Below are 12,308 nucleotides of genomic sequence, written 5' to 3'. Positions count from 1 at the left end.
CAACTTCTTCAAGAAAAAAAGTGATATTTTTTCAAATCAAACGTTTGTTTTATTCTATAAACCAAAAGCCACAAACAAAATGCTACGAGCCATGTGCACTCCACTTACTCAGCGGCTTTTTGTGGTACAGTAGAGCAGGGGTGTCAAAGTCATTTTTTTGCAGCGGGCCGCATTGTAGTTATGGTTTCCTCTCGAGGGCCGTTATGAATTTGGGGAACCCATTAGAATGTTTAAATACCTTCAAATATTACATATAGAGCACACAGCAAATTAATGAATAACTCGTTTTCAAATCTGAAGTCAAGAATAATGACTTTTATTGTGGTTGACCTCCAAAAATATGACATTTTGGCTCAGATTTTAGCAATCATCATGGAATTTAACAAGTTTGATTTGCTTTCGCAGGCCGAAAAAAATGATGTGGCGGGCCGGATTTGGCCCGCGGGCCTTGACTTTGACACCTGTGCAGTAGAGTAACTATCTGAAATTAATGATAATAAAATGCATATTTATATTTTTTATGTATTCTATCCTAAAGTGCATGGGTTTTCTCCGAAAAAAAAATGCTTGGCAGGCTGATTGAACACTGGAAATTATCCCTAGGTGTGAGTGTGAGCATGAATTGTTGTTTGTTTGTGTGTGGCCTATAATTGGCTGACAACCGATTCAGTGTGTCCCCCTGCTTACTGCCCGAAGACGGGTGGCATAGGCTCCACCACCTCAGTGACCCTTATGAAGACAAAGCAGATCGAAAAATGAATGGATTGATGAATGTACCAATCTTTGTTGTAAGTGGCTAGTTAAAAGAGATGGAAAAAATGGCCGCCAGTCAAACAAACATCATGCACTTGTCTCATCTGGTCCATGAAAAAAACAAATGTTGGGGACCACTGACATTGATCCCTCATACACATATTATGATACAAATGTCCCAATATTGACGGAGATTAAAATAAATAAAGATGCATTATAAATGTAAATAATTTGAAGACATAATGTGTGTAAAATTTGTATCTATATATTGTATAAATGTGTTTTTCTCCTGTCAGGGTGGCATGCCGTCTCAAGCAGCAGTACGTGCTATTGCAAGACAAGTGTGTGAGCAACTCATCCAGAGTGAGTAATCAGCAAAATAAACCCCGCAGGCTGTTTGTTTGCTATACTTTTTCACATATAATATAATTTTATGCAATATAAATTGAAGCAAAGAATTAATGACAAATCCATTTACTGTGAGAGGTACAGTGGAGCCCTACGCTTTTTCGAGGATCAAGACCAAGCAGGCCTGGGAATAGCCAAGTCTTCAAAAATTCTTGAATAAGGAAGGATTTATGAGCATTTGAGATCCTGTAATCACGTAAATGATCCTTGGGTGCATTTTTTTTCACAGCCATGCTGACAAAATAGCACCTGACAGCACGCAAGTGATTTATAATGGAGAGCAGTGATTGTAATAAGCGTTTATCATTCAATATTACAACCTAGTGAATTCCCATTTTACTTTGATGGAAAGGAAATCATGCGACACATTTGCAAGCTTGACAGATTGGACAATACAAATTCCTTTCAAACGGCTGGAGTACTTTTTACAATTATCATGACAACAGGTGGGAAGAATTACTATGGTGAGTCCATGAGGGCCAAGTGTGCGAGACTTGCCTGGCTTAATTTTTGAAAAAAGCTGTGCTACTGGGAAGATCAACCAAGTTTCCTCTGTGCTTGCCGGCGACCTCTGAGCCAATGAGGCGGCGGCTCCGTGGCAGGCTGTTCGGATATTATCACGGGACATGTCGCCTTAGCGATTGAGCAGGTGCACCGGATGGGAAACCTGACTCAGTGCCTGGCCTCCCCGATGGTCGAGAGCGACCCGTGGCCCGAGGAACCGTCCGCCCCAACGCCTTGTTTGTATTGATAGCCAGTAGAATGCGTTCCCCATTGTTTGTCTCCTCTTGTCGTGGTACCCTAATATACACCATCGGTCTACTATTGTCCAATTGTGGCATTTGCACTAGTTTCTACACTGTCAGAATGTTTTTTTTTTACTTGGAGCAGAGTGCATTGTGGGATGCATGGCATCAACATCTGATGTTCTTTCAGCATTTTATACTTCTGCAGCAACCAAAAACCCTCATCATCATCATCATCATCATCATCATCATCATCATCATCATCATCATCATCATCATCATCATCATCATCATCATCATCCTCCTTATCATCTTGACTTCCTGTTTGCAGGCCACTTGTCACGCTACAACTCCATCCTAAACCAGATCCCAGTTCAGTCAACTGCGTCAGTACGTACGGTGTCTGGACCCCCTGGTGAGCCTGGCAGAAGAGGCCCCCCAGGACCTCAGGGAGAGCAAGGACCATCCGGCAGGCCCGGTTTCCCTGGTTCTATGGGGCAGAGTGGTCGGCCAGGAGAGCGAGGTAAGGGATGAAGTGATTTGAGTGACATGCAGACCAAATAGAAATAGCTCTCGTTTAGAAAGAATGACACTTGTCAAGAAGGAGACAGACAGAAATGGGATGTCATGTTCCAAAATAAAACATCCTCTCGCCAAATTGGTTTCAGCCCATTGTCGGTCCTCAGGCTTTCTCCTGTTTGCTGTCTTATTCTAACGTCATTCATTATTCAATAACCATTGATTGGAATGGTTCTGGGAAATGATTGTATTTCACTTCATTGGTCGATAAATGACATTTTTAGCATATAAATAGTGCACTTTTGTTCATGTAGTTGCAAATAATGTTACAAGGACACAAAATCAAATGCTTTGCATTCCAGTGCAGGGAGTGCAATTAACCTAATCTTAATTTGTTGCTGTTCGTAAGATAGAATTATTGCTTTGTATTTCAGATTCCACACTGAATCACAAGTATGTGGTTGACTAAGACAAGAGTGTCATTATTGCAGCATATTTGCTTTTGGTGTGGGTTGCCATGAAATGTTATCAATGCAAAACCTGACCTTGTGGTATATAGTAGAAATGAAAAATGTGATATCCCATGATGCCGCCCACAGGTCTTGCAGGGGAGAAGGGTGAGAGAGGGAGTCCAGGTGTTGGTTCTCAAGGACCGAGGGGACCTCCAGGACCACCAGGTGTGATCAAATATACCAGGCATTTTGAGTGTAATGGATTTGTCTTGTCTCTGTTCCCTTTGCCGTCCAAAAATGTTTGCTCTATCAAGCTGAATTTTAGTATTTTTGATAAAGTGATTAGAATCCAATCCATTTTATAATGGGTACAAATGTATGATTTCAATGTTCAAAAATGGCATGTCACTTGTGTCTTGATATGTACAATCTATTTATATTGACAAAAAAAAGCTAATCTTATCAATTCAGGTTGTCATTTTTTGTGCCAACGCAGGAATATATTTTGTTCTTGTCGATAGAGGTCTGATGAAAGTTAACCTTTTGGCCATTCAGATTATCCATCTTCACACATTGATTTCATGGGTGACAAAGGCCTCGACAGAGGTCTGCATTCTATTTTCCGATCAGAATAGTCTGAACACTGGCCAATTATTCCCCAGGCATGTCGAATACCAAACGCTTCTGGAGCTCCTTTTGTTTCTTTGTACAAAACCATACAATGTGTGTTTCGGTAGAACAGTTTAAGGAGCTGAGACTGTTTGTCCTCTGATTGTATCTAGAGACAGCTTGAGGGAGCGTGTTGCGCTTATACAAAGGACAAAACCTTTATTTCCTTGTAAGCATTGGGATTTGTTCTCCTCAGTCTGGAGATGGCCTCGTGTGTGTCTACCACATTCTTGTGATACCTTATAAACAAACTACAATCATAAGCATGTTGTTAAATCACACAGTTATGTCTGTTGTCAACCAAACCAGCGCAGCCATGGCAGAATTGTTTGATACATTCACCGTACTAAATCTCATTAAATTGTGAAAGTGTCGTCTGCACTGTCTGTAATAAGAAAGAAGAGTTCAGACCGTGAGATCAAAGGAAACCTTTTCTGTGCTTATTGTAGGAAGCGGATGGTACGTATGCTGTGCATACAACGGATAGAACCTAAACACCTGAAGATGACCAATGGGATGTTTTTTAACAACATCCATTTGTTGTTATTTACATCATTAATTTGTGAATATCATGATATGGTCTTTGTAGGAGCGCTCCTTTGAATGACATCATTCACTCTGGATATGAAATTTTATTGGATTGAAATGGATTGGATTGGATTCACCAGTATGTGTCTCAGCAGCAAAGTTATGAAAGAGTAAAGGAAAGGAAGAAGTAGAAAAACAAAATACAGAAGCTGCTGTAAAGGCAGCCATTCTCGCGGCGCCATCTTGACGTCAAACAACAACAAAACAAAACAACAAAGTCATTCAATCGTAAGCATGTTCTGCATCCTCTCTGTTGTATGAAGCAGTTCTAGATGAAAGAGGAGAGGATGAAAGTGTCCTTTTCACGAGTGGATCAGGGGTGTCATGGAAAATGTGCACTTCTGCTACAAGCTAAATGTTAAAAGCAAACACGAAGCTGTAGCATCCATTGATGAAAAGCAATTATCTCGCATCTTCTGGCCCACATAAATCCGCTTCAATTCCAAGCCCGACACTTCCACATACGCATCACCGATCTGCGTTGATGCTCCTTTCTTCTCATCGCGTAACTAACTCTCTGCAACTGCTGTGAATCTCTTCTCAGGTTTACCAGGTGAGGGGCGCACAGGTAGTCAGGGGCCCCACGGTCGCCCTGGGAACCCGGGGTCACCAGGTAGGCCGGGCAATCCAGGTACACCTGGACCAGCTGGACCACCGGGTTACTGTGACCAAAACTCTTGTTTGGGGTACAATGTTGGAGGTAAGCACACTGGCACACCAGGAAAGAATTTACAAAAAGAATGAGCATTGCGATAACGCAAGAGTTTTAAAACTAATAATGATTTAAAAAAAGCTCAACTGGTAACATATTATTTGCTGCACTGTTTCTTGAAATAGAAGAACAAATATTACAGTACACAGCCTCACACCCATTTTCGCTCCTTTTTGAACAACGGACATGCGTTTTTGAGCAATCTCGTTCCATCAGGAAAAAAAATCTCGCACTTTTTTGACTTTTGTAACCAAAGTGTCATTTTTAAACTCACCGTCGTCGACAAAAAGTATGCTGATTGAAATGGCTTCCAATGATGACAAGTCACATTTTGCCTCCATCAACAGATGATACTCTATTTGTGCACAATCAGCCGAATGTTCTTTTCATCTGGTCTTCTTTATACTTACGGACTTTATACTACGGACTCATGACTGAACATAACTCTCCTCAAACATATTCAAGCTCCAGGGCGTGTGTTGCAGACACCAGCATGGTGTCAGGCATTCACATTTGGCCTTCTGGTAACCTTATGAGACGTGGGATTGGCTGCCCTCACTCTGTTCTTTTATGCCAGACGCTTTGATTGCAAATCTGTTGGAGCAAAGTGCTGATTCTTACGGTGTCATCGTGGGATGCCCAATCTCTGTCATGGTCCCAGGGGTCACACCAAACAAGGCTTCAACATGGCCCATCACACGAGCCCAGTCAAATTTTTCTGGTGCTGCCCAATCAAGCGCTAGAACGGTTACCAGAAGTACAGAATGGCAGTGAAAGGCAACCGCAAAATCAGCCAGTTGGAATCAACAGAAAAGATTTGGCAGATTGTTCATACGAGCAGTCCACATATTCAGCGGCTGCTGTTCATTTCACAAAAGAATGTTTGGTCCAGATTTGGCACAATTTAATTTGAGAATAATCAGGCTTTCCATTTATTGTTTTGAAATACAGTGATACTTCGCCTTTAGCTAACGCACTTTTTGCCTTAAGAACGTTAAATTCGCGAGAATATAATCTTGGCATACGGACAATTTTTCAGGAAACACATGGAGCGTCACAATGAGTGATGTGTCGTTCGCGAACAAGCTGGTTCATGGACCTCCTAACAAGGAGCTGAAAATGGCGCCGTTTTTTTTCCTCTATTCCCCCGCACCCAGTCGTCGGTTAAAGTGATTGGTCAAGATCTGTGGTAGAGGCGGGAGGAGACACACGCAGCAGTAAGTGGGGAGGGATACAGAAACACACACACACACACACAAAAGGGAGATGACCGAGCTTGAAACAAAAAAACAAAAGTGAAAAGGTGAGAACATGGATAGAAAACATGGACTCGTTTCAACTTTATTGATAGTCCAAAGGCAGAGTGTAGACTGCAAGGTTAAAATATCCCATCAATCAGGCTCAACAAATAACCCGCACAACCCATCTGTCTAATTCGAAGAGAACCTGCAAGCAGGGGAACTAGCTATTAATGAAGTTTCTGGTGTATCTACTTGCACATGTTGCTTTTGCAACATCACAACTTCTGAGATGTACAACACAGAGCTCCTTGAACAATACAATATATATTGATTTATATACGTCTGTGTAAGCTCTCAGTCGTACAGGAGTGGTCCATCGATGAGAAGGTTTCTTCAGCCGTCATCTGTACAAAAGTGAAGGTTTCGGACGTTTCGCCTCCTATCCAAGAGGCTTCGTCAGCGAACTAAAGTCTGACTGGTCGTATCGGCCCTATTTATATATCCCTAATGTCCAGACATGGTGGCGCCGGACCCAGCTATGATAGGTCCCTACTCTCAGGTTGGGGGGGCATAGGACCCCTCCCTGTGGCCCCACCGATTGTTCCTACATTCCTGACTAACGACTGGCCTATTACCCCCACTCCCACCGGTATCACCTCATCAGCATAACGACGCTCATCAGCATTACGAAAGTTGCCTAACCTGTTTTGCCTGAGCAGGCTATTGTATGAACGATCCAAATTGAACCTCACCCCACCAGACCGGTTTAATGAAGGATTTTGTTGTTTTATAAGAATCGCTTCTTTTACCCCCCTTTCAAACCATCTATGTTCTTTCGCTAAGATTTTAACCTCATTGTCGTCAAATGAGTGGTTGCTAGCTTTTAGGTGCAAATGTACTGCAGATTGAGGTCCACTTATATTATCCCTGCGATGTTGATAAAGTCTTTTTTTGAGAATTTGTTGAGTCTCCCCAATGTACTGCTCTTTACAAGTTTCATTCTTACAATGTATGGAATAAACTACATTACTTTGTTTTTCATTTGGTAGCCTATCTTTTGGATGCACTAATTTTTGCCTTAACGTGTTTATCGGTTTGAAATAAGTAGGAATTTTATGTTGCCAAAGGACTCTTTGTAATTTTGCAGAAACTCCTGCAATGTACGGTACTGCTACTCCTCTCCTTTTTGTATCTTGAGAATTATTGGTTTCATTCCCTATTCTTTCTTTCTGACATTTGTTGAATGACCACTGAGGGTACCCACAGTTAGTGAGTGCTCTCCTGATATGTTTTGACTCCCTTTCTCTACCTTCAGTGCTAGTTGGTATTAGTTTAGCCCTATGCTTGAGGGTTCTGATAACTCCTAGTTTGTGTTGTAAAGGGTGGTTAGAGTCAAAAAGTAAGTATTGGTCAGTGTGCGTAGCCTTCCTGAAGACTTCTGTTTTTAGCGCTCTGTCCTCTTTTATAATTACTTTACAATCCAAGAAGGCTAGTTGGTTCTCTTGAATGTCCTCACGAGTAAATTTAATGTTGAAGTCTACAGAGTTGAGGTGATCTGTGAAGGATTGAATTTCTTGTTTCTTAATTATGACAAAAGTATCGTCCACATATCTAAGCCAGTGTCTAGGTTTTGTCCCTGGGAAGTATGTGAGGGCCTGTTTCTCCATCTCTTCCATGTAAAGATTAGCCACTATGGGTGAAACTGGTGAGCCCATAGCACAACCATGAATTTGTTTATAAATTTTTTCCCGAAATTGAAAATACGTAGTATTAAGGCAGATTTCTATTAATTGGCAGATGTGATCCGGTTTAAGTTTGGTTCTTTCATGCAGAGAAACATCCGACAGCAGCCTCGTCCTCACCACTGAGACTGCTGCTGGGGTTGGGACAGATGTAAAGAGAGAAGTCACATCGTATGATGCCAAAGTTTCCTCAGGTTCCAATATGAGGTCTTTGATCCTCTCTACAAACCCTGTGGTGTTCTCTACGTGATATTCTGTGTTACCAACCAACTGAGCTAAAATAGTTTTTAAATATTTGGCTACATTGTATGTAGAGGAGTCAATGCTACAAACAATGGGTCTGAGGGGGAACCCTTCTTTATGTATTTTTGGCAGGCCATAGATACATGGCGTGGCCTCTCCCGGGTATAATCTAAAATACATCTGTTTGTCTATATGTTTTCCTTTCTCTAACTTTTGGAGACAGTCAATCATTTCTTTCTTGTATCTATTGGAAGGGTCCCTTTTTAGTTGCTCATATGTGTTAGAATCACTGATTAACCTATTTAAAACGTCCGAAACCTTCAAATTTGTACAGATGACGGCTGAAGAAACCTTCTCATCGATTGATTTATATAGCGTTTTAACAACGTTGAAGTTGTAACAAAGCGCTTAACATGGACAACTATCATATACAGGAAATAAGGCAGTCACAAAGATAGTAGAGAGCACCAGGGAGTAAAACTAAGATCAAGTCTGAATCATGCTGAGTCAAATGCCAAACAGTATAAATGAGTTTTGAGGCGGGTTTTAAAGATGGGCAGCAAGGGGGCTTGCCGAATGTTCAGTGGCAGGTCATTCCAGAGAGTGGGACCAGCAACGGAAAAGGCCTCCGGTTAGTTTTTGGCACATCAAATAATGTCTGGTCAGCAGACCTGAGGTGTCAGGAAGGTGTGTAGGGTTGGATGAGCTCGGAGAGGTAAGGGGCAGCGAGCCATTTAAAGATTTGAAGACAAATACGATCTTGAAAAGAACTGTACAGTGTATAGGGAGCCAGTGCAGTGATGCCAGAGTTGGAGTTATGTGCTCCCTCTTACGGGTACCAGTCAAGAGGCGAACAGCAACATTATAATACTATTTACGTAAGTTTTACTTTCGAATTGAACTACTGAATTAGTTGTTTGAAATTCAGAGGCACCTGTAACTGTTTTTTCATCTGATATCATTTCATCTCAGCCACCGTCAAGAGTTGAACCAAAAGCTATTTTCACAACGAAAAATGTCCTACTGTTTTAATATTTCTAAGGATAATATTTTTGAATGAATTACGTTTATTTATTCAGCCAGACAAGACAAATGTTCTACTTTTAATAATTCATACAGCCATATCAACCTCTTATTTGAATCCAATTTGAGAAGGACGAGGCAGCTGCTCCATTTTGTAATGGAGAAAACTATATTTAATTATATTAAAGGCGACAATGTCAGCGGGCGGCAGCAGCGCCTTCTCACTTTGTTATTGTTCTCATAAAACACTCAGACAATTCACACTAATCTGACTTTTAGAATTGTTGCGCTGACAAGTTTATGTATTCGCCAACTGTCTGAGTGCGTGGTTTGGTAAACAAATCCCAACGCGGATAAAAGGCAGATTTGAATATTGATAGTGATGAAGCGGCTGCATGTCTGTTGGGCCCGCCTGGCAGCAAAGCTATCACACCTCTAACAGCTTTTGACAGCCGTGTCGTCTTGATCGGCTTTCCAAAGTTATTCGCTTGCTTCATTTTCATCATAAAATTCTTGAATGTTGTTGGTCTGAATCGTTTGTGCGTCAATTGTGACATCCCGGCAAAATTGCCATTTTTTTTTTGCTTATGTCATATCTAGTGATTTTCTCTATATTTCTACGTATCTTCAACTAACAACCTTGAGGATTGTGTTCAATCATATGAGATGTGAAACAATTTCACGTGTGCTTGCGCAGAGTTGTCAAAACTCATTTTTGTCTCGTTACGGATTCCCGCAGAGGGCCGTTATAACTTTGAAACGATACAAATGTTTCATTTTAGATCATTATAAACAGCATAGATAACAATTGATGGCGAATGAGTTTTACATCAAGGAAAGTCGTTTAACTACTGTTCAAGAATATTTTGTAGTTGAACCATTGGCGCTGATAAGCTTTTGCGATGCACATAAAATGAAGGCCCTGCGCTCAGCCACCTGTGTTGTGAGTTTGACACGTGGATTTGCATTTAGCTTTATACTGCAGATGTAAGTTACTGTATTTTCCGGTGTATAAGACGCACCCAAAAGAATTGATTTTCTTCAAAAGATGACCATGTGCCTTAACCGCGAGTGCGCCTTGAATGTGAAGTAATATTGAACCACAACAGGTCTCGCAACTACTGTCGGCAGCCACTGACTCCATTTTGCCCCTGTAGAAGATTTAGTGCGCAGTCCATGGTGGAATATATAAAACGTAGCCCCCGCCTCTACTGTAGCGCCATATAATGTGGTGTGCCTTATATTTGGGAAATCATTCTATATTTATATGTTATTTTTGGATAACTTTTTTCATTCATTGAATGTGCGCCTTATACTCCGGTGCGCCTTACACACTGGAAAATACGTAATCTAACTTTTTTTTCATATAATGATCCTGTTTCATACATCATAAATGTGCAATACATGGCTCCTTTCTAATCAAATATTGATTGGATATGTAAATAAAACAAAGTAAATCACAATGTGAAAAATTAGTCACTCACTTTTTCAGGGACAATGTTGACTACAGTGAATATCTTACCAGGTTCTCTGATTGCAAGTGATCATTTTTCATGCATGATATTTCGTTCCTGATGCATTGAACACAAATCGTTTCCACCGTCAGAACTTGAGAACTCTGCAAGTTTGAACCATCTGCTATCTTGTGGTGCCTTTTTGACACGAGATAACATTTTCCTTCTTCATTTTGCTCCTCTTCCTCCTCCACCACTCAAGTTCAACGAGACTATGGGAACGAATACTGAGGAGCGTTCTCCGGCTGTCCTCCTGTCCTTCCTGTGCGTGCTGTTGATTCAAAGACTTTTTCAAGAACATCCATCCCCTTTGTGATGGAGAGTTGCAAGCATTTAAAACCTCCTTCCTGCAGGAGTCTGTGTTTGTTTTGTTGACAGAATCGCGTCATACTTGTACATTGGGATTTTCTAAAAACCAAACAAAAGAAAAAAAGGATGGGGTTAAAAAAAAATCTAATTTGGCCTTGATTTGCTATTCCGGCAGCATATTTTGACAATCTCTGAGGCAACCCTGGATTATAGTTTCCACAAAAGAGACCATAATGCTGCTATTATGTGCACACAATGATTCAGTAGAACAGCCTCTTCAAATCTCTTTAACGCTAATCTGGTCTTTCAAGCCCACTGGCAAAAGACGACTTCTTTCTTGCATGTTGGCTGCTTTACACAGTTTGAAAAGATGGTGCAGCACCCTTGAAATCAGGCCAGGTGTTGTCAATATTTCAACCTCTGCAAGATTTTCACATTTTTTTTCAAAGCTTCTTTTCTTAAGGTCCTGGCGTGGCAGCAGTATTTATTTATTTTTATCCACTCACACCTCAATCCAAGGCAAGACGGACAATGCAATCCCCCCCCCCCGCCCCCCTCCAAAAAAGGCAAGAGCAGAACAATTGATTCGCAAAGATACCTTTTGTATTACACAAATGAGATCAACAAAACTGCTATTGGGGTTGCCGTTGCTGTTTATTGGCCTAAAAGACCTTCGGGCAGCCTTAACTTTACTACTTACACTCCCTTTGGGGTTTTTTTCCCCCTGCAAATGTGTGCCAAAACTGATCACCAATATTCCCCTCACCCTCCCACAGTCCAAACTAAACACTACAACATGTCTGCAGAAGCTTACAACAATGACCAAGAAGCCCAAAATGACAGGGAAGGTGAGGAAGAGGATGATGAAGAGGATCCATATTATCATAATTATCCCTATCACCATGGTTACCCTTCTGACCTCTCGGAAGATGTGAAGCTGCGGTCACCTGGCATGCTCAGGAGGTTGACCCGCAACGTCTTTAACATGGAGGACGATGACAAGGAGGACACACTCAACCCAAGTGTTTGGGTTCTAAACACACACACAGACACACACACATTGTCACTCCCAAAGGTTCGCTCCACCTGTTGAAACAATGTAAATATCACCTCTGTGGACTCTAGTATGATCTTGCAAAGTGCCTGATCTGTGTTTGTTTGTTATCATCAAGGTGAGAGAACTTATGGAAAACAGTTTGAGCATTTATTCAATGTCCCAAAGTCCTTGCATGAATACATTCTTTATCCTCACCAGTAAGAGAGTTCAGCCCAATGGTAGAACGACTCGTCTTTCCGACAACAATATTGCACTACCGTATGACATTTCTGTACATTATTATGATCACGGCATGTTACAAATGAAACAGAATTGCACGAATTGACAGGCTT

At 41.3% G+C, this 12,308-nt stretch overlaps 1 protein-coding gene across 1 annotated transcript in view; it reads left to right on the top strand.

The window, feature by feature from the left end:
* The window catches only part of col14a1a (collagen, type XIV, alpha 1a), a 188,575-nt gene extending 176,728 nt beyond the window's left edge, over positions 1-11,847 (top strand). Inside the window, exons 44-48 of the mRNA XM_088999600.1 lie at positions 1,050-1,116; positions 2,239-2,430; positions 3,026-3,103; positions 4,680-4,835; positions 10,813-11,847. Coding sequence (XP_088855726.1) covers positions 1,050-1,116; positions 2,239-2,430; positions 3,026-3,103; positions 4,680-4,835; positions 10,813-10,841 — 522 coding nt within the window. The 3' untranslated portion in view covers positions 10,842-11,847. The remainder of the gene's footprint in view (positions 1-1,049; positions 1,117-2,238; positions 2,431-3,025; positions 3,104-4,679; positions 4,836-10,812) is intronic.
* Positions 11,848-12,308: the final 461 nt, after the last annotated feature.

The sequence above is a fragment of the Hippocampus bargibanti genome, linkage group LG06 (assembly GCF_051943395.1).
Source record: "Hippocampus bargibanti isolate YZ-2025 linkage group LG06, ASM5194339v1, whole genome shotgun sequence".
Lineage (NCBI taxonomy): Eukaryota > Metazoa > Chordata > Actinopteri > Syngnathiformes > Syngnathidae > Hippocampus > Hippocampus bargibanti.
Note: the sequence above shows the minus strand (reverse complement) of the source record. Positions and strands in the feature narration are given on the sequence as shown.